General features: G+C 43.9%; 1 protein-coding gene and 1 long non-coding RNA gene across 44 annotated transcripts in view; one reads left to right on the top strand and one right to left on the bottom strand.

Moving 5' to 3' along the window:
• The window catches only part of PCSK5 (proprotein convertase subtilisin/kexin type 5), a 451,769-nt gene that overhangs the window by 41,580 nt on the left and 387,948 nt on the right, over positions 1-22,241 (bottom strand). Inside the window, exons 25-28 of the mRNA XM_026518823.4 lie at positions 9,582-9,624; positions 6,557-6,693; positions 5,537-5,737; positions 899-976 (exon numbers count right to left, since the gene is read on the bottom strand). Coding sequence (XP_026374608.1) covers positions 899-976; positions 5,537-5,737; positions 6,557-6,693; positions 9,582-9,624 — 459 coding nt within the window. The remainder of the gene's footprint in view (positions 1-898; positions 977-5,536; positions 5,738-6,556; positions 6,694-9,581; positions 9,625-22,241) is intronic.
• LOC113269841 (uncharacterized) overlaps positions 1-22,241 on the top strand; it is a 133,421-nt gene that overhangs the window by 2,463 nt on the left and 108,717 nt on the right. For 22 of the 43 annotated variants that reach the window (XR_007189864.2, XR_008956896.1, XR_008956874.1 and 19 more), the window contains one exon: positions 149-22,087. This is a non-coding gene — a long non-coding RNA (uncharacterized LOC113269841). The remainder of the gene's footprint in view (positions 1-148; positions 22,088-22,241) is intronic. The other 21 variants (XR_008956875.1, XR_007189849.2, XR_008956878.1 and 18 more) reach the window with 13 other exon arrangements.

Genomic DNA, 22,241 nt, shown 5'->3' with positions numbered 1-22,241 from the left:
GGGTGCTCTGTGCACACAGTTAACAGCAATTAAGTGTGGGCCACGGATCATCATTGCCCGCCACAGCTTTTTATCATAAAAGATTAGGGACTTAATCACAAGTAAATTTTGATATTTATCATGGTTTTTCATTTTTTTTCCACTCCAGGAATTCTAGACTGGACAAGACCTCAAAGAAAAAAAATCACCTTGACCAAGATAATGTCTGTCCTTCAGAAATGACTATAGCTAAACCATATAAAAGGGGAGTTTTATTTAAAAAACATTTTTTAAATAAGCAATACTCGCACAGTTAAAAAAAAAAACCCGAACAAAACCGAAGAAAGTGAATATATCATAAAGTATCTCTCCACCCTTTTTATATAAACTGTGTCTTTTCACACCGTTTATCACGTTGGTTTTTGTTTTGTTTTGGTAGTAATGTATTTTGGGGCCCATCCTCTTTCAGCACATAAAGAACCCCTTCGCTCTTGTTTACGGCTCCACAGCATTCCATTGCGTGGATGTATCATACTTCATTTTTCTAACTCATAACCGTTGGTGACCACTTGGGTTTTTTTCCCCCCAATCTCTGTTATTTCAAATACTAAGCTACTACAGTGACTGGAAGGCAAAAGGTGCTTTTCCAGCCCTATTACCGATCTGCAAGGACGGAGGCTTTTCTTGGTAGCCTCTCCCAGATACAACCACTCAGCACATCAGGAACACCCTTAAGTGTTCCAGAAAGCTCCACGGCTGAGTTCCCTCCCAGTCTCTGGCCTTTGGGCGCCTACGTTGTGGTCACCGCGTCCTTCTGTTTCTCTCTGAGGACCCATTTGCTCCTTGTAGCCCATCTTCTTGGGTTGGTTTGTACGTCACAGACGTTTTTGATTCACTGTGATTCCTATTTCCCTGTTACCTCTTTTGATTTGAAATTTCCGCCGTCGCTGCTGTGGCCGGCTCCTCACCGAAGATGGGCTTGCAGTGGGCACAGGCTCTTTTTTTGTTAGAAAAAAAAAAATAAAGTGTTTTATTTTTTTAATGCAAGAAAGATGAAGAAGGTCCATTTCACGTATCACCTTACCACCCAGAAATGCCCGTGGTGTATGCACGTCGGTGCGTAGATTCCCCGACCTCATACGGAACGTGTGAGTATAATCATGCATGTGTATGTGTGTGTAATCATTTACGTCTGCTGCGTAGATAATACTGACCCTACATTTTGCATTTTTTTAAGATTTTATTTATTTATTTGACAGAGAGAGAGCGCAAGCAGGGGGAGCGGCAGGCAGGGGGAGAGGGAGAAGCAGCCTCCCCACTGGGTAGGGAGCCCCATGTGGGGCTCCATCCCAGGACCCTGGGATCATGACCTGAGCTGAAGGCAGACACTTCACCCACTGAGCCACCCAGGTGCCCCTGCATTTGATATTATAAATTTTATAGGCGTATTCTCTTGCTATTAACATTCTTTGTTCATACTATTTTTAATGGGTTATGTATTTGCATGAAGCACAATTCACTTAATATTTTTCTTTGGTTACATTTTTAGGTTGCTCCATCCCCCCCCCCCTTTTTTGGTGGTTATAAGCGGCTGTGGACATCTTTATACACATTATTGGCTGAGTCGGGACTCTGCTTGGCTCCTAGGCACCCAGCTGAACGCTATTTGCTGCCTTCTTTCTGGGACCCTTCATCCCCGACCTAGGCCCCCCAGAATTACTTGCTTTTGACAGGGAAGACTGTTTTGAAAGTGAACTAGTGTTTTCCGTGTTAAGACTGGGTCAGGTTAAAGGGCGGGGGAGTAGTTAAACTTTTATTGTGTCGTCTTCTGTCCGGGGAGCTTTACGTGTGTTCTCGCATTTAATTCCCGGAATGACCTTGGCTGAAGTTGTTCCGTGTTCTTACTTTATGGACGACGGAACTAAGATTCAGACAGGATGAGTACCTTGTTCAAGGTCACACAGCTGGTGAAGACCAGAGCCAGGATCTGAATCCTGGTATGCGTACCTCAAAAGCCTACATCCACTAGAGAGACTTTTTAGTGACTAATTTGGATTTTAAAATAGTTTGGTCGAGGTCAGCGTAGTGGTGTACCGGTAAAATGGCTTTTTGGAACACAAGACCAAAAACTTGATTTGTGGTGTTTGCCGATCTCCCATCGTAGCTGATTTCTAGCTGGGGATCGTTCGATGATCCCCTATTGACATTCCGGGATATTTAACAATCAGGGCAAGTGGAGACACGTGGTTCCTCTAGGGATTCTGTGGGCCAAAGGTTTTACTCATCCAGAGTCCTGTGTTTTCTTCCCTGAGTTCTGGTTGGTTAAGTAAAAATGAGGTCCTCTTTTCTAAGCGAGGCAACTGTATATATCTACAGAGTGCTTCTAAAAATCAGACTTCCGTGGCGTCTTTAAAGCTCTCGAAGATTTGGTTACACATAGGCAACATATCTCCCCACCACTGAGATTTATTTTTTACATATGGCTGTGTTTGTGACTGGCTCTGGGATTCCTCAGGGCCTAGGAATTAAGATCAAAAGACAGGCTAGTGAAAAATTGTTAGGATGTGGTCAAAGATAAAAAGTTAATTCCCCATGTCTGCGCTTTGTAGATTAAACTATCATCAGAATATGTAAGTAGAGCCTGCTACAGACACGGTTTTAATCGATGATGGAAATAGGTGCGTAGGGGAAATGTGCAGGAATTATTCTTCGGACTTTCTGGCACTACCAGGGGCAAAACCACTTAAGAAAGTCCAAATGACTTAACAGTCATAGAGTAAACTGTTTCCATTCCCAACGATGGATTCAGGAAAGCAGCCGAACCGTGGCCTGCCGCACCTGAACGTTTCCACCAATGGTCGCTCTGTGATGCCCGAGTCACTGTGGGAGCCATTAGCAGCCTACTTAATATTGGTTCTGTTGCTGCCATGCAGGGACATTGGACTTGGAGTCTTCACAGGCTATTAGTGACGAGGACAGGGGATCTTGTAGGGATCTGTATTTTGGTGCAAGCAATTCTTTGCTGGCAGGAAGAACAGAGTTGAACGGCCATCTTTGGGAATCACTTAGTCTTGGCTGGAGGATTGGCCGGGCATGGGCCAACGTGTAGGGAAATCTCCATCCTTGGACTGGGGCGAGAGGTAGTCCCACCGTGTGTGTAGTTAACAAAGAATGATGGTCTTCTCATCATGGGAAGCCACCTTATTAAGAGAGGGGTTCAGGGAAGTCTAGTTGGATTTTTATTTCAAGGCTATTTCCCCAACTCATGCTGGCCCAGACAATGGGGGCAGTCGTGGTCTTCGGATGCAAACAAGATCTGATTGTTTCTGCTGGGAGGTCATGTGGGTGAAGGAGGGGACTGAAGTTTGCCCCATTTTACCTTCCCTATGTGGATCTGCAACTGTGTCAAAAGCCCCAACACCCCCTTGCTGAGGTCACAAGGCAGCTCTATTCTTTTAGGACCGTTCTGTCCATTGTCTGGGCTCCCTCTGAGTTGCCCCAGGATGGCTGCAACCTGCTTAGCCTCATCTGAAAGGGGTGGCTAATTAGTGCCTGTTTTCTGGAACCTTCTGTCCTATTATGCTCTCAACCTTGGTTGTTTTTTTTTGTTTGTTTGTTTGTTTTGTTTTGTTTTTGTTTGTTTTTTAAGAGTTAGAAGTCAGGGGAAAGATGTAGGCGTTGGCTCAAATACTCCCAGGACTTAATGGAGTGCATTTCCCCCTTACGGTCTACCTCAGTGTTGTCTAAACACTGCTGGGGAAGCTGAGCGAGGGCCTTACCTTGCTCAGTGAAGAAACTGGTTTTCTTCACTGCTAATAGTCTGCATGTCTGATTTCCTAGATCATAGAGAAGTGCAGCCATGTCGCTGACTTTATTGCTTTTGTCCAGCCATGAGAAACATTCTCATCTGCTTCCCAAATCTCTTATTAGTGCTAAATCCCCAAATGGACTAATACCTTCCTTTCTTCAAAAACACTGTATCTTGACAGTGAAAAGTGCGGAGGGGTGGGCGTGGTGCTCTGACAAAGGGGAACAGTCAAGGCCCGACTTCTGCTTTGCAAAGTGCGTAGTCCAGTTGAAAGGGACGTGTCATCATTTGGGGAATCAAATCTGCTCTGACTCTTGGCTCCCTGGACCTTTTCATCATCTGGATGCCAGATAAAATACAGATGTTCTGAGCTAGAAACACAGCACCAGACTATTTTCCTCTTGGCTCGCGCTGTCTCTTAAATGCCTGAATGCCAGACAAACTCGTTTTCAGCATTTGGGTCCAGCTATAATTCACGGAAGATATCCCAATCTGGATTGAATGATTTTCTTCCCAGCTATGTCTCTGAAATTGGCCCGTGTTCTCCGTGGCCTTTGGCTGCTGGGTTTGTGATGGTCTCTGTGCTGCTTTTCCTTTAAGTCACATACGCGACACTGTCGTGGTGGACAGTCTCCCTGGATGTCCCTCCTCAGACCCAGCAAGAGCCTCTCTCCTTCCCTGGGATCTGTCCCTCGCCCCAGCCCTTCGAAGACTCATCCCGAGCAGACTTCCACGGCCGCTGCACTGAAATGACCTTTTTAACAAATCCTTGCCTTGAAATCAAACGGAGAGCATCTCTTGTTTTCATGAGTGTCTCTGCATAGAATGTGAGTCAGATTTTTCCAGCAGTTAGAGGGTTTTGTTTTTTAACCACCAGAGACGCAGAGAGGTCACTGGAGTTTGTAACTACCTTGCAAGGAAGCATGTGACTGAGACTCCAGTGTGAGGAGGTCGGTGCTGAAGACACAGGTAGGAATGAGCCAACACGCACAAGCCTTTACTGTTAGACGGCAAGCTCCCACACCCTTCCTCCTGCCCCCGTCAGAGTCCCCCCTTTCCCCACCTGTAGCTGGAGGGGGGACTTTCATTTTATTTTACTTGTGAGACAGCACGAGTAGGGGGAGAGAAAGAGGGAGAGAGAGAATCTCAAGCAGACTCCCCACTGAGTGTGGAGCCGGACTTGGGGCTCGATCTCACAACCGGGAGATCATGACCTGCTCCGAAATCAAGAGTGGGACGCTTCACTGAGTGAGCCACGCAGGCACCCCTGGAGGGGGACTTTTAAAAGGCAAGCTTGGATGATGCTAGGTTCTAATCAGTCAGCCAGAAAGATCCGTGGTCTCAGCTTAAGTTCCAATACTTTAGAGCAGTTCTTCCTTGTCCAACCGAAAAAGCCCACCCTTACCAGTCATTTCCCTTTACCTTAGATAGAAGCTATTCTGAGATCTTTGAGACATTGGTCATTGGGCCACTTCCCTACATGGCTCCCGTTACCTGCTCTGAGGTCTCCTCCACTGGATAGGAGCTCACGGGCCACACCACCCATAGGTTGTGCTTTGGGTTTCCCATCAGGTCAGATGCCAACGAACCACAGTCTCCTACCCTTTCCCACCCCAAGCTTTGGTTGACTCCCTGCCTTCATCTCTGGGCTAGCCCAAAAGCAAGCGTTAAAGAGGGAGGGAGGCAGGCAGAGAAGGTGGCCAGACACCTGCTTTCGCTCTCTCTGTCTCTCTCTCAGGAGGCACATACCATTCCAGAATTTGCCTTCCTCCTGGGTCTGGGCAGGCCCCGCACACGTCCCCTGCCGCAGCTGCAGCCCTTGCTGGCAGCTGCTACACTGATGGTGGCCGAAGCCAGTGCAGGTCTCACAGGCCGGGTGGCAGCGCTCACATTGTCCCAGCTCTGGGTCCCCGAAGTAGCCAGGGCCACAGCTCCTCACACACGAGCCGCCTGCAGGAGAACATAGGGAGGGATCAGGAAGGTAGGTCCCTGGCTGCCTTGGCCTGGGCTCTGTGTGCGGCTGGGTTCTAAACAGGCCGCGGAGAATCTCAGGAACATTCTTCGTTTGAGTTTGTTTTTAAAGAAACCCAACTGGCATAAGCTTATTTCAACCAAGAAATGTGTCTTAAGTCCAACATGCCAGTCCTCTTTTAACCAAGAATTGAAGTTTGCTCAAGGGGTTAAAGGGCAAAGAGCATGGAGTAAAGAACTTTAAATTCTCAGGGCCTTGAAAAAGTACAAATCAAAGGAACCTCTGTGTAAACCACAGGAGATCAGTGTGGGCTGATCCTGCAGACGTTCGAGAGCATTGGACTGTTCGTCCTTCCGCTGGGAGATTCCTAGTGTATTTCTTTCCTAGCCATCCGGGATTGGCCAAACCCGCAGACGAAGGGTCTTATGGAACTTTAACAGTGCTTAGGAATATATAGCGTGGATTCAGTCTCCAGGAAAGAGTCCTGGTTCTGAATATCCCAGGTGATTCGTTCTAAGGCATTTCTCTTCAGCATCCCCCCCCCCCTCCGCCCCCTTCACTCCTGTTTCCATCAGCTTGGAGATGTTTGAAATGAATGAGCAACGTAGGAACTCTGCTTCAGTGATAAAAGCAGAAGGAAGGAGTCCTGGCTAATGTTTATTTTCAAACCAAATTAAAATCCATCATTGGACAAGAGGCACAGGAAGAGTCTGAAACCAATCAAGTGAGGGCCCTCATGTCTGGGTGGGGCTCTGGAGACTTGTTTCGTCTTTGTGCTGTGTGGTTCTCAGGCTTACCCAGGAGAAAGAAGCCCTCTTCACACCAGTAGCACTGATGCTGGTCACAACTGCCACAGTTGGTTTCACACGCTTTGCATTCCGATTCTTCGCTGTAGGTCTTCTCGGGACAGGTCTTGTAACAGTGGTGTTCAAACCTAAGGGGGGGGTTGGAGATGGAGTTTCTTCCGTGAGCTATGTTGACATATTTTTCTTCACCACCATAATTTAATATCCTGACCTCTGTCTACACATCGTTTTTAACAGGTGTAGATATTTGGGTTTCGAGGACAAAAACTTGGTCTATGTGTGCTCACCAAACAAGTCATTAACCACTTCCCTCTGGACCCTGAGGACGCATCGTCAGGGGCAGAAGAGGCTGGGGAGAAGGAAAGGGGTGCCCATATTTATTGAGTACTGATGATGCATTAAGTCCTCATTTCAACCTCCATGCAATTCCCGTATGGTAGCTATTACTTGTCTTTAATTTCTAGGTAAGGGAACTGAGTCTCGAGGTGAAATGCCTGAAGTCCCGTAGGTAGTTAAAGGCAGGCCTGGGATTTGAACAGGCTTCTGTAATATGGCAACTAGAAGGGGAGGTGATGTGGAGACCTCCCACCTTTGACCTGTAGAGTTGAGCTGGAGAACTGTGGGAGGATTGTTATCTGTGTTTCATTTTAACCTAGTGGTCTGTGTGTCTCATTACCCAGCGGGTGATTCAGAGCTCTGGAGGTTCCTGGCTCCATGCTGGCCTTTCTGACTCCTGTGAAGGACAAGGTCTCCACGCAGACATTTGGAAACAGCTCAGTATTGAGTTCAAGTAACTTACCAAAATGTCTACAGCTAGATTTTTTTAATTGTTATTTTTAAAACTAGCTCATTAAGAGTGAAGTGTCTTCATTTTTACCTATTTATATTTTTATGCATAATGTCCCTTCTCATTCTCCAGTGGAATGTTGTATTTTATTTTTTCCAAACCTTTTTTTAACTTTTTATTTAACTTATTTATTTTTGAGAGAGAGCGTGATCACAAGTGGGGGGAGGGCAGAGGGAGAAGCAGACCCCCCCGCTGAGCAGGGAGCCTGATGCAGGACTTGATCCCAGGACCCCAGGATCATGACCTGAGCCGAAGGCAGACGCTTAACCGATTGAGCCACCCAGGTGCCTGAATGCTGTATTTCAGACTCTACTGAATTACCAGCCCATTTGAAGGGGGAGCAGAATCAAGCTGACCTTTGCCCTTTGGTGAATTTCATAGCATCAACAAGGTATGCGAGGAAAGCTTTGTATTTCTTCATTAACAACTTCTCCGATACAATATATTATTCGCTTTCTTCAAAGTTACTAAACATTCTAAAGGGTTATACCTGTGTGTTTCTTGAAACAAATATCTCCTGTTTTAATCTCGGGGATACTGGGCATGTTCTTTCCGTGTGTTTATTTCTCAAGGGTTTTATGGACCCTGTTCGTCCATGGCCAGCAGCACACAGGAGCGGCTCTCAGGGCTGGCTCCAGGGTGGGACAGGGCGCTCTCAGGTGACGGGGGAAGCAGGTGCAGGTGGAGGGCTGTGCTCTCGTTTCAACAATGTGAGGAAGGACGCAGTTAGACCAGGGATGCAGAGAAAGGAACAAACAGAATTCCTTACATACATCTTATTATTTTTTTTTTCCTCCTCACCCACTTCTGCATGGTTGTTATTCGAGTCTATTCTCCTTCCTCGGTTCTTTGAGGGACATTCTGTGCCCCCAACCATGTGTCCTCACCAAAGAATGTTTGCATTTCTGCTGTTATTCTCCGCCTGGGGTGTCTGTGACAGGCTGTGTGCTGGGTAAAGGGCAACTGTGAACATGACAGATTGCTTTCTGCTCACTTTACTCTCCTCTGTTCTACTTTATAATAATCACGTTTGGGGGTCTCTTCTCCATCCCTCCTCCCCTGTTTATGGGACGGTAATTTAAACCAGTAGGTCAGGAATGTGGAGATGTGGACATGGTTAATATAGAGAGCACAGGCTACTGTACGAGAGTTGAATGAAAACTCTAAGCTTAAGTAATGATAAAGCTGATACTTTTTGATATGCTTCAGCTCGTTGGGCTCTCCTTTCCCTCCCAAGCTCCTGACCCCTCTCAGCATCTTCTCACCCATGACCGCCCCTCGAATGTGATAGAGGCGAAAGGCAGTGCGGTGACAGGAGGAGCCAGCCCACTAACGTTGAGGTGACCTGAACCTGGACACCCCCCACCAACTGGCTTGGGGTGCAACACGAGGAAACCCACAGCCACTCTGACCTTCAGTTTCTTCCTCTGGAGAGTAACATCAATCTCATGTCCCTGGCCACGTTTGTGGAAAGGTGAAGAGAAGAACTGGGGGGTGAAGCTGTCACCCAGTTCTTAGCGTGACAGGGAGGAATTATTCAGCTTATGAATTATCTGGGCCTGCCTTTTCTTCTCCTCTGCCTTCTTAGCTTTTCTTCCAAGATAGGCACCAGTGGGCCCTAGGAGGCAGACCAGGCTAGGAAACGGAGGTGACGTGGAGACCTCCCATCTTCGACTTGTAGAGTCGGAGAACTTTGGGAATGTCTGTTATCTGTGTTTCATTTAACCTAGTGGTCTGTGTCTCTCATTACCCAGCGGGTGATTCAGAGCTCATGAAGTACCTGGCTTCATCCTGGCCTTTCGGACTCCTGTGAAGGACAAGGTCTCCACGCAGACGTTTGGAAATAGCTTGCTTGGGGTTGGTCTGTCGTTCAGGTCTGTCCATGAACAGCAAGGTCTGAAACCTGGTAACCCACGGCAAGATTCCTAGACACCAGTGTCAGGTTGGGTGACTTCCAGGACCAAGAAAAAGAGGGCCTCCTTTGGAGGCAAGGAAACAGCTGGGCTCTTATTGCTAAATCCAAGAACTGTTCATTAATAGCCTGACAGGGCAGAGTCACTTCAGGCCGCACGGCCTCTTTGCTTTAATCACTGGGTTTAGGATTAAGTCAGTAATGCTTAAACTGTAGAAAAGGGAGTGCCATGAAAAAAAAAAAAAAGCCAGACTTACATGTAATACCCCGTGGTGCACGACGTACAGGTTCCTGGATCATCTGGAAGAAAATGATAATAATGAAACATAGTAATTACCGAGAGTCCATCGTTTGGAAAGATGGGCTCTGCAAAAGTCGTGGCTTGAGACTAATAATCTTTTGGGAGGTTTCATGAAAGGTACTGTCCAGAAATGATATTTGCACAGATTATACCTTTTGTAATTAGTAACACGACGTATGGGGTGGTTTAGGTTTATCAAAGCTAGTAACATAAGGGTTCTTATGAATGGTTGGCCCTGATTTTCCAGGAAGTCGAGTCCCAGGCTGACTAAGAACCATCCACATTAAGCACCTCCAGGCCTCTACTGAGGGAGGGGCGGCGGGCTCCCAGCTCTGAACGGTAGGTTTTCCATGAGCTACCCCAAATGCCTGCCAATGTGAGGGAGTGTCATCTGGGAGGCTCCTTTGAAATCTGGACGATTATTTTTTTTTCCAGTACAGTATCTACTTTGTGTTGGGGACTTCACAAACCTCTTGAAGAAACTGTCCTGTTCTCATGAATTATAATAATGATTCAATGTGTCCCTGTTAACTCAGAAAAAGACTCTCTCCTACAGCTTTCAAGGGCTCAATGAGAGAGCAAGGGCTTTGAGAATCACGAATTCAGTCTATTTCCCTTCCTTGTAACCCTCCCTGAAAGATGCCAATTCTCAGATCCAATTATTAAGGGACTCCTATGATTTCCGCTGGCCCGCGATGCCTGTGACTCACAGAGCGACCTCCAGCAAGGTTTCTATGATACTCCAGTTCTGTTCTCTTCATTCTGATCGGAGATGGAAAAACCATAGCTCCCCTTTGCAATGTTCCTCTTGGTATGTCAGGATTGCGTGTGACCTTTCACTTTATTTAAACCAAACAAAATTTCATCCTTTGAACTTTGTACACAGCTTTCCTTTCTAATCTACTCGAGGCTCTATTTTGGTTTTCACAAAGTCTGCCCCTCACTCAAATCTTTAGCCAGATGTTCATCCTGGGTTCTCATAGGGATGTTGCAAGAGAACACTGCTGTGTATTACACGTTATATGGCTGATGCATTATACCAGAAGTTATTGTGGAAAAATTTCTATAAGAGGCTCTGCCGTTTAACCAGAGATGAACAGAACCTTCTGGAAATAGCCAAGTGATGATGCAGTGGAGAGGGTCCTGGCCTGGGAACTGGGCTATCTGTTTCTAGTTTGAAGTTTTAACCCTGGCTTAATTGCCTTGTGAACTTGCATAAATTTGCTCTGCTTTCTGGTTTCTGATTTCTATAGGTGTAAAATGATCTGGTTGGAGAAAGTGGTTGCTAAGACTCTTCAAAAGGTAAAAATTCTGAAATTGAGTCCGGCAGAGGTTGGCAATGTATGACCCCCTCTTGGGCCAGATTCAGCCAACCCCCTTCCATAGGAAGGATTGAACGAGAGTCAAGACAGCCAAGGACATAGCCAGACCCTTCTGCAGGAGGCCATGATATGTGCTCGCAGTAGGGAAATGGCTTTGTGTCTGTTGTATGAGGACATGGTTTGTTATAGAGCGACCAGACCAGAGCAGGACAGTGAAAGAAACCATAAAGCAGGCTAATTGCATGATATAAGGAATCTGAAGCTATAGGTGCCTTGAGGAAGAAAAGCTCATGGAAATTCTTAGAATTTTTGCAGGTGGGGAGGGGTCTTTATGCTTCCGCAATCCATTTTAAGGGGGAAGGAAAGGCCCCGGAGAACACTGGTGGTTCCACTGGGCAAGTTTATTTCCTGCGATGTGTCTGTGTTTGCATCTGTATTCTTTTCAGTTCTGTTCCTAAACTGCTCCTACCCCGCTCACAGTGGGGCCGCCTACTTTTCCCTGCCTGTCCCCGATGAACATATTTGACTCTGACAGTTTTGCTAATTTGGCAAGGGCTGGGGAAATTCTAATCCTGTTCTCTAATGTTCTGGCCATCCCTCCCATCTAGGAATTTAATGAGTTTGCTCTCTGCTCCTTTAGGCAGGTCACTGATGAAAACGTTAAACAGAACCAAGCTTCAGAAATGTGCATACCAATGTAATCTTGAGTCCAGGGACCTTTCCAGCCCAAATGCACAGTGAATTTGGTACCTTTACAATAGTTTGCATAAATGAATAATGCATAGAACAGGATGTATGTCTTATAACGGCTTATGAATGCCCATTAGTCTTTGTCATTATTACTGGTTATTCTGAAGAATAAGAATTATTTTAAAAAATTTTCCACCCCAGGAGATCCACAAGTCAGACATAAGCTAAGTGGATTTAGCTTGACCACTGAGAGGCAGCTGTGATGGGATTAAGGAAAGGTAAACAATCCCAAACCTAGAAATTGACTCAAAGTCAAGTTGGCATTTGGATGGTAAAGAGGGTTGGCTTAAGGAGAAAGATGAATTTTCCTGGCTCTTCCAGTGTGTGTGTGTGTGTGTGTGTGTGTGTGTGTGTGTGTTTGGGGGTTAGGGTAGAAGAGTCCAAACAAGCTAGAATTGTGGACTCAGAAGGTGGTATCCAAAGTAGGATGTTTAAAAAGCTCTGGTTCCTTGGTGTTGTCAAACTTTGGAGCTGAGAGAACATAGTCTGAGGGGACATGGGGCCATTTCAGCTAGAATTCAGAGAGAACCTCACACATTTGGGGAAAAAGCCTTCGGAAACAGTTACTGGCTTCCAGCTGCTCACGTCCCCACTAAGGAGAATGTGTGAGCAGAGGCCTCATCAAGATGGGGGTACAGCCTGCCTTTCTTGAGGAAACTCACGTCTGTTGTCTCCTTTCTAGGTGGTACGGTGGGCACAACTATGGCGTCCCCTCTGTCTTTGTGATCCTCTGTTACTTTTCCATGGTTTCCTTAGTTTGATCAGTGCTGGGGCTCATGGGAAGCTCACTCTTCTCATGGAGGTGTTGACTGCTGTTCTCAACTTCACCTTCAGTGGTCAACTTCCATCCTCCGCCATGTTACTCAGTTCCTAGTGCTACCTATAGCCTTCACTGTTGTTTATGGATGGATCAGGGCCACCTTAGGAGTTAGGAACATCTAGCTTACAAAATGTACCAGAAAAGGGATATTTTAAACTTGAAAGGGATCCACATTTTTAAAATGCACAGAGAAAAAGAATTTGTTGTTTTTGGTTTACATAAACTTGGCATCACATAATTAAAGATACACAGAAGCTAAAATGACTCTAATTGGCTTTTTCTAAAATCTTACTGTATGTGTATTTTTCATTTGAAGGAGACAAAAGACTTGGTTTTTTAAAGAATAGCCCTTTACCATATTATGTCTAGATAGGCCAGAATTAGCCAGGGATCAGGTATATTGTTGAGGCAGAATCACCTCTCTGCAAAGCCATGTGGAAAAGTTAATGTCAGGGTGGTATGTCTTTCAAGATTCATTTTCAGGTTTCCAGAACTTTCATCCATACTGAAGGCCTCCCTCTACCCTTGCCTATTGAAACTGATCTGTTCCACAGTCCTTTACTACTCAGACCTACTGCTTAACTGCTTAGGATGCTAGACTAACGGGCAGGTTAAACTTATGCTCTTGGGAGGCTCCTAGGTTCTCGCCTACCTCAGTCCCTCCTTAGCGGTCCTAGACTTATTAGGATCCTTTTGCTTTGACTACTTAGGCCACATCTGTAAGTGTTCCATAAAGCGGCACCTGCCTTATTGTAATTTCATCAAGCCCTGGATGCTGGCTTTTCCCACGTGACTTCAGCCTTTTGGTTCAATTACCTTCCCAGTCCCAATCACCTATATTCTAAGCTTGACCAAACTTGGGGCTATGTTTGCCTTCCCAGTGCTTCCCACATTTAGGCAAAGTATTGGACCAAACTGATGCTTTGTCCCTTCTTCATAGGTTTCTAGCCCCAAATACTATACAAGCTCCCTAATTACAGAATCTAAACTTAGTAATGTCCATACTGTTTTGATTGATTACCCCATTGGTTTAAAAAATGTAGCATGTGCCTGCAATGCCTGTGTGTGTGTGTGTGTATGTGTGTGTGTGTGTGTGTGAATTATTTATGTGTGCTAGTACATGAATGTTTAAAATTTTTAAAAATATATAGTAGAAAGATAAAGTAGAAAATTTAATAACAAAATGATTGCAAGTACCAGTTCTACTTTTTTCTGGCAGGCCAGTGGGTTGCATACTTCTCTTTGGAGACGAGTGACTGAGGCCATACCTAACAGAATGCCACCTCTGAGCTTATCAATTCCTATACTAACTTTCCAAAAATATGTTTTACGTTTGATTCCTTAAAGTTGTAAGTGGAAGGAATGATTCTCTGATGGGCTCACACATCTGCATGTATATAAGGACTTCCTGTACTTGGCTTCCAGCCCTTCCATATCTGTAGACAAACTCTATGATTCTAATTGACTTGTTGACCTAACATTTTGGAGGTTGGGAAATAAGTTGAAAATATAGATATAAATGAATGCGTTTGAATGATATGACTAGATTCCATTTTTCTCACCCTTCCATGACCCTCTGTAGCTTTAGTATGTAAATGTGTTCCCCAGAGAAAACTTTCTAGATTGAAATAACCGGTGATTATGTCCCTCTGAAAGACAACGTGAAACTTCATCTGCTGAGAATAAGTTAAAAAAGTATGGTACATTTATACATTAAAATGTTTCTCAAGAATATTTAATGACTTGGAAACATTTTCATGAGAAGCTATGTGAATAGGGAAGGTAATCCATATCTAGATATGTATATAATATGTATGCATATCTCTGTGTGTGTACAGAGATGACTATCAAAAATAGAAGAAAAAGCTAAAATATTAATAGTAGTTATTTCTGATTATATTTCTATATTAATAAATGTGTGCCATGGAATTAGTTAGAAAAAAAATTCTGTTAAGGAAAGAATGTGCATGCTCAGGTTATGAGCTCCAGTCATTTGTGCCACGCATCTGGAAACGGTCTTCTCCATAGACCCCTCACCCCAGAGAACCGGTCTTTTGGTCACACTCTTCATTTTCTGTTGCTTTCCTGCACACTTCTGTTTTCTCGTCTTTCCATTTGGTTTCTCAGCAATTCCTCATTCTCCATCACCAGGACAAGACCGATCTTCCGTGGGGTTTGGTTAAAACCATGGCAGATGTTTATACAAACTCCTTTTTAAAAATTCACTTTTAATTTGAAATGTTTTTCTGCTAGGGTTCCGTAAAGGAGGCAGATCACTAGGAAATGGGGTTATTCTTGGCTCTGCCTCAAGACTTGCCAACTGAGGCACTGTCATTGGGTCACTCATTCTTAAGCAACTCAACTCTCTTTATGAGCACCGGGGGCCTTGTGGGAGCATCAGCAGAGTCCGTCCCCTACGGAGATGTACTGTTCCCTTTGAGGGGAGAGACAATATTACAAGCAGCCAATACTTAAATTGTTTTGGGAGTTAATTAAGCACGTTGTCAATAATGCATACTCTCCCAGAGTAAATATGTACTTTGTATTGGATGATGCTGTACAAAAGTGTAAGAGAGGCACTGACCTTCTTCATTCCACACAAAAATAATGACTGGGTAGGAGATTTATATGCCCACAGAGTGCAACTAATTATAAGCCCCAAATAGCACTAAAAAGTATGTAATTCAGATAGGCCTTGTACTCAGAATTGCTTCACATAATTAACACTCACATACAAAATGGACCCTTTGACCAGGTTTGCCAAAACAGAAGATTTTTCTGGAAGGTTCAGTGGTGCCAGGATACAAAGTACTTGGTTAGGGGGACTGTTGATGATTTTCAATCATTTTGTCCTCACTGGTGTCCAAGGACAATGAATAAATATTTGAATTGGCAATAATGTCAATAGTACAGCTGACAATGGGGCACAGCCCCCTGGAGGGACACAGTAGTAGAGAGACCAGAATAAATAATCTAAATCATTGTCTACAAATGTTGGCTAAAAGAGGGCTCAGTTCTCTTTTGGACTCTAGTCTTTACCAAGGCCTCTGGTTCCAACAATGGAATATCATAATAGGCAAGCTGTTTCTGGATTCCCATTCTTCTCTCAACCAACTAACAGGTTGAAGTGATGTATGAATACACACAGCTGAGTGCTTACGAGGATTGCTCACTACAGCTGTTTGTTCACTCATTCCTTCCTTCCGGAGCTTCCATTTTAGAGGGAAAATAGACAATAAAAGAAAAATTAGATAATTATTATAATATAAATAAGATGTGAATCTTCAAGAAATGCACGAAACAGCTCCTAAAATGCAAGCTCCATGAGGACGGTGGTTTGGTTTTGTTTTCCTGTACCTTGGTCCCATGAGTATTGCCTGGAACAGAGCAGAAGCTCCAAAAATATTCATTGAATGAAGAAGAAAACTATGTAAATAAGTACATAAATTCAGATAAAGGGTTAGAGAGTGATGAGATTAGAATGGAGATGAGAGGTCTTCATTTAGATAGGCTTGTTGGAGAGAGAGCCTTTTGAGAATTGACCTTTGAGGGAGATGGGAATGGTAAGGAGATGGCCATGTGGGTTCTGAGGGCAGTATTTCAGATCTTCATCTGTTCAAGGAACATGGAGAAGGTCAGCAGGGCTACAGCGGATAAAGAGAGGGAGAGAGTCAGGAGATGAGGCCAAGGTCAGAGGCAGGATCAGATCAAATATCACAGGCCAGGCTTAAGAGGTTTGCATTCAACCTAAAAGTAGTGAGGAACCATGAGAAGCTTTATTAAAAAAAATATCCGATGTGATCTGAATTTCTTAAAATGATCATTGTGGGTGCTGCCTGGAAAATGACTTCTTTAACTGTGGAAACAGTTATATCCATTCAATCTTGCAAAACTAGGGTTCTATGTAACGTGTTCGAGAAATCTCTTTTAAGGAATATACTGCAGGAGAAATGGTTAGACATAAACTCAGACTATGGCTGCAGTAATGAAGATAAATCAGATTTGAGAGAAACTAAAAAGATAAAAATTGAGAAGATCAGATGATACGGTGTGGGAGGTGAGGAAGTGGGATGGCTCCCTGGCTCTGGCTCGAGTACTTGGGTGCATAGAAAGGAGGAACATTCAACAGGGGGTGGATGTAGGAGCAATAAACAAATACTTAACTGAACCTGTATGATAGTCCATGCAGTGCTTTGGTGATTATAAGGAGTATATACAGACAAGAAAGGCCATCCCTACCCTCAAGGAATTTGATGAGGAGACAGTAATTAGCGAAGCTAATTAGAGAAGAAATCACAATGTGGCAAAATATAGAAGAGATAAACCTCTAATCTAGTATACCACAGAAATATTTGCTTAGGGCCTGAAAGAAACCAAGTTATGATTCTCTTTCTCTCTTACCACTTAATCAGCCTTTATCTCTCTTTTTGAATAGAAAAATTCAGAGCATTTTTATTATAGTTAGGGTTGCCAGATAAAATACAAGACTGAAATGGGAACCGAAGGACTACAGTTGCAGTGTAAGGATGACTGAAAAATAAAATTGTCAGGAGAAGGGGACAGCAAAAAACATCATCCCAGTCTTAGCCTTGGCATTGGGTAGATTAAAAAACAGCAATAAAACCTCCTCTGAGAATATATAACTATAAGTTGGATCTCACCCAGGTTATCCAAATTCATGTTATCTGTGTGTTCAGGAACATCTCAAAAGGAAAATTGAATTTAAAGTAGTTCTAAGTAGATAACATCCCAAGGCAATTGGGAGAAGCAAATGCAAATCCTTTCGAGAGAAACATAATCTTAGCTCAGATCACAAAGTATTCTGTAGGTAAAGTTTCAAGGAAATTGGTCACATTAAAAACAAGGAAATTAAGCACTCTGAGAGAAAGTTGGCAGAAATAACAGACATCAGAATCAGACCCACAGAGACCACTGATCTTGAAATGATCTGACACAGAATATAAAAATAACAAGTGTTGAATATTTTTTAAAGATTTTATTTGTGATAGAAAGTGAGAGAGAGAGCACGAGCTGGGGGGCAGGGGGAGAGGGAGAAGCAGGCTCCCCACTGAGCAGGGAGCCCAATGTGGGGCTTAATTCCAGGACCCTTGGATCATGACCTGAGCCAAAGGCAGACACTTAACTGACTGAACCACCCTGGCACCCCCAAATGTTTAATATTTTTGAAGAAATAAAAGAAAATCTTGAAAATAGAAAAGTAATCAGATTGGAAAAGAGGCGAATATAACCTTTATGAGTGGAAGACATAAAAATTCGAAATTAAAACTCAGTGGACGTATTAAACCATAGGTTAGGCATAGCAGAAGGAGAATGAGTGATCTCAAAGATAGATACAAAGAAAAGATAGAAAATTCAGAGGGACAAAAAGGTAGAAAACAGGAAAGAGCAGTAAGAGACAAGGAGGTTAGGACGAGAAGGTTTAATATACGTCGAAGTTCCAAAAAGAAATAATAGAATGGGGAGGAGGCAGTATTAAAAAAAAAAAAAAGGAAAGCCTGGGAATTTTCCATAATTGTTAAAAGATAACAATCATTAGTCCCAAGAACTAACCATATGTATTATTAAAATACATTAAACATATATAAGCATAAACATATATATTATTATTTTTTAATCTACAAGAAGATCTATCGTTGTGAAATTGCAGAATAACCCAGAGAACAAACAGCTCTTAGTCTGTGGAGAAGGATAAAGAGACATAATCATAGTATGTAAGAAGAAGGAAAATACTATGAGAAGAGGACTCAGAAATTTGGTGGATGAAAGAGCATCAGTTATTTCAAAAGGATACTAAAACAGTGGCAGAAAGTTCTTCAAAATTCTGAGGAAAAACCTGAAATCATAAAATATAAGAGCCAGAAGGGAGTTTAGGCTTAGGCTCACCTCAGATGTCCTAAGAATATGAAGCATTTTTTTAAAAGGTTTTATTTAAGAGATTGGGGGCGAGACAGCATGAGTGGGGGGAAGGGGCAGAGGGAGAGGAGGAAGCAGACTCCCCGCTGAGCAGGGAGCCCAACAATGTGGGGCTCAATCCCAGGACCCTGGGATCATGACCTGAGCTGAAGGCAGATGCTTTACTGACTGAGTCACCAAGTCGCCCCTGGTTGTTTCTTTTGGGTTCTGTAGTTGTTTTGAAAGAATGAGTATTTTCTTGTTTTGTTTTGTTTTGTTTTGTTTTGTTTCATTTGAGCTTCCGATAAACTTTGTACTGCTGCTGTAGCTATGATCGAGTTGGGGTACGGTGAATGGTGAATGATTTGCCATAGGCAGGAAATATATCTTACTCATCTCAGCAGCCCTAGTCCTGTGTGTTATGCCCTTGTGTTATGGTTTCTTTCACAAATACATTTTGAATCCTACTCTTCACTAGGGCTAAAATGATGACTAGTTCCTCATACAATAGGGAGCTCAGGGTGTAGGGAGGAATGCAGCAAGGAAAATGACGTGAATGCTATGTGGTGTTACTAACGGGACTGTGAACAATTGACTAAGAAGAAAATAGCGTGATACCTAAACCAGGGAGTGTGTTTTGAGGGGAGGGGAGTGAGGTCACAGAAGGGTTCCTTAAGGAAGTGAAGGCTTAGTGAACTTGAAAAATGAGTTTGAGGGAGAGAGAGTAGAGTGCTTTCCATGTGGAAAGACCTGAAGGCAGAGCTAAATCTATGGAGATGATTCCTTTAGTAAAAGGGCTCATGAGATGTCCCCTTGAAGAAACTACAGAGGGCGGGGCAAGATCTCAGAATACTGCATGGCTGCCGTCACCTCAAAAACACACAGAATTTTAAATAAAAGAATAGGAAAATACAAAATAGATTGCCAAGAATTTAGGGTAGCTAGAGTAATGAGGAAGCAAGAAGAAACAGAGAAGGGAAGGTAGAAGAGATAAGAGGCTGGGTCATGAAGAAGCTTCCATGTCATGCTTGGGAGGGCAGACTTAGTCCAGAGCCATGGGAAATCACTTTAGATGATTATAGATGGTTGTAAACGATCAGGTTTAAATTTTAGAAAGAACATGGTTATGGTGGCACAGAACATGGGTTTCAAGAGTGAAAGAGAAGAAGAACAGAGATCAGTGAGAAGATGATTGTACTATCCAGGTAAGTTATGTGGTTGGCCTCAAGTATAGTAGTGGAGCTGGGTCAAAGTGGACAGAATGAAAAATATGTGGGAAGTGGAAATGACTTGGTGACTGTTGTGGGTTATGTCCCCCAAAACAATATGTTCAAGTCCTAACCTCTGGTACCCATGAATGTGACCTTACCTGGAAATAGGGTCTTTGCAGGTATAATGAACTTAAGATGAGGTCACACTGGTTTGGGGGGGGGGGACGCTAAATTCAATGAGTGATGTCCATAGAAGAAGGTCATATGAAGACAGACACATGGACACAGAAGGAAGACAGTAATGAGACCATCAAGGCAGGGATTGGAGTGTTGCAGCTGCAAGGTAAGGAATGCCAGGGCTTGCTGGCAACCACCAGAAGCTAGGGAGAGGTGAGGAAGGATTCTCCCTCAGAGCCTCCAGAAGCAGTCAATCCTGCTGACTCCTTGAGTTTGGACTTCCGACCTCTGGAACACCGGGAAAGAGATAAATGTTGATTGTTTTAAGGCACTTTGGGGTACTTTGTTACAGCAGCCTTGGAAAACTAATACAGTGATACAGCAAGTATTTACAAACAGCATTTTCCCCTGTGTTTCCTTGAAATATTTGGGAAGATAGCTACTAGTCCTTTCTCATTCACCTACTTCTGGATTCTGGACATCAAGATGGCGGAAGAGTAGGAGACCTTAGTTTCATCTGGTCCCAGGAACTCAGCTAGATAGCCATCTCATTCACCTACTTCTTTCTAATGGAAAGAGGAATGCTTTATCCTCTGTGATTAGTGAATTTCAGAGAAGGAACTTTGCGTGCCTGAGTGAGAGGGCAAGTTTGATGCAGGGCAGGGAGGGTTAGGAAGCTCACTGTTCATAGATCTAATTCGCCATTTTAGCTTCATAAGTACTCAAGTTGATACTTTGATCTTTTTCTGTACGTGCCCCCCAGCCCCCTCCTTCCCTAGTCTTAGTGCTCATTGGTTCTCAGTCTTGGAGAGAGTTATTTTTAAACAAAGCCCAGAGAGAGAGGGAGAAATGGAGTTTCCTAGAATTTTGGCTTGAGCAGCTGAGTGGTGCTATGTGCCGAGCCTATCACTCAGGAGTAGGGGCCGTTGAGGACACAGGTGGGAGATGATAACATGTAGCATATGCTTGCTCAGTTGACCGTGGTCCAACTTCCTCATGTTAAGGATGAGTAAGCCGAGCCCCAAAGGACCTCAGTCCCTTGACCACAGTCCTACAAAACAAATGTGGATTTGGAAACTTCCATTCCTATGAACTCCAAGTGACTTCTCTGTCTCCTCCACACTGCCTCTACTTAAGATGACATATCCTTGCTTAAAAATATTTACACACCCACTCTAAAAGACCATATTATGCAGCCTCACCATGCGACTCAAGACCATTGACCCCTCTACTGGTTTGCAAAAGCCCCCATCACATCATCAGCTAAAGCCTGTCCAGGCCACGGGCCTTGAGATGCTTAGCTGGGCTTTGCACCAGCCAGTTACCCAAATCATTCGATTAAGAGCCTTCCGCCGCCTACAGAAGGGGTCCCCAGGATATTTTATCATTACAGTTTTCATTTCAAGAACTTGCTTGGACTCTCCAATCGACTCAGGATATTCTGCCAAAGTTGAACAGCCTGGAGCAAGACAGAACGATCCTTTGGATCCTGAAATAAGTGTCCGGGGCAGTGGGAGCCAAGCTGGAGAAGGCAAAGGGACTGGGCGTGCGGTCCCAGCGAAGTCATATTTTTTATTACTTCTCCATTTCGACAACAAGAGAAGGTTACAGAAGCCTAGCCTTTCATTTCCTGTCTCGGCCTAGGTGCGTTTCACATTCTCAGCGTCCAAGGCAACCCCAAAGAAATGTATTGTCAGAAAAAAGACAATCAAGACAACAAACATTTGTCTCCCTTGCTGCCTAAACAGAAACAAAACTGCTGAAAAACAATTTATTCTCCAACAGACATATTTTCTGGTCATTACTTTTTGCCCAAATTGCTGGTTTGTGTAAGCAAACTCAGGCTTGTGTAAGCAAGTCCTGTTATCTGGGGAAACACACACAGAGCCATCCTCTATGATATGTTCTCATAGGGGGGAAGAAAAAAGAGCCTCTTACATTTTTAAGAAAGATCTTTTTAAAGACTCTGCCTATTCATCATCAGGAATATTTTAAAGAAGGGATGTTTTCTTTTGTGTATCTTCAAGTTGCTATGGCAACTGGATGACTTTTTACTCATTAATCAGGAGGAACCAACCAGAGAAGCTCTCCTTCCCTCTAGATTTGGAGCCTGGCCTCTGATTCTACCTTTTTAAAACCTCACAGATTTTGCAAATCGTTGTCTTCAAAAATGGTTCCCTGGATCTGAGAGTTTCGCCGTGGTTGGTGCTTTCTTCACTGCTACCCGTTTTCTCTCCTGTGTGATTTGATGGCTTCTGTGGACTATAAGGTGTGTTTCGATCGCTTCTTTCTCTGTACTTCTATGCGTTTCCTTCTAACAGCTTTGGGGGTGTTGCTGAGACCCTTCCTCTTCCTTATGCATGCCATCGGCCGGAAGGGCTTCTTACAGTTAAAAATTGACTTTTGTTTCCTTTAATTGCTCT

The sequence above is a fragment of the Ursus arctos genome, unplaced genomic scaffold (assembly GCF_023065955.2).
Source record: "Ursus arctos isolate Adak ecotype North America unplaced genomic scaffold, UrsArc2.0 scaffold_33, whole genome shotgun sequence".
Taxonomy (NCBI): Eukaryota; Metazoa; Chordata; class Mammalia; order Carnivora; family Ursidae; genus Ursus; species Ursus arctos.
Note: the sequence above shows the minus strand (reverse complement) of the source record. Positions and strands in the feature narration are given on the sequence as shown.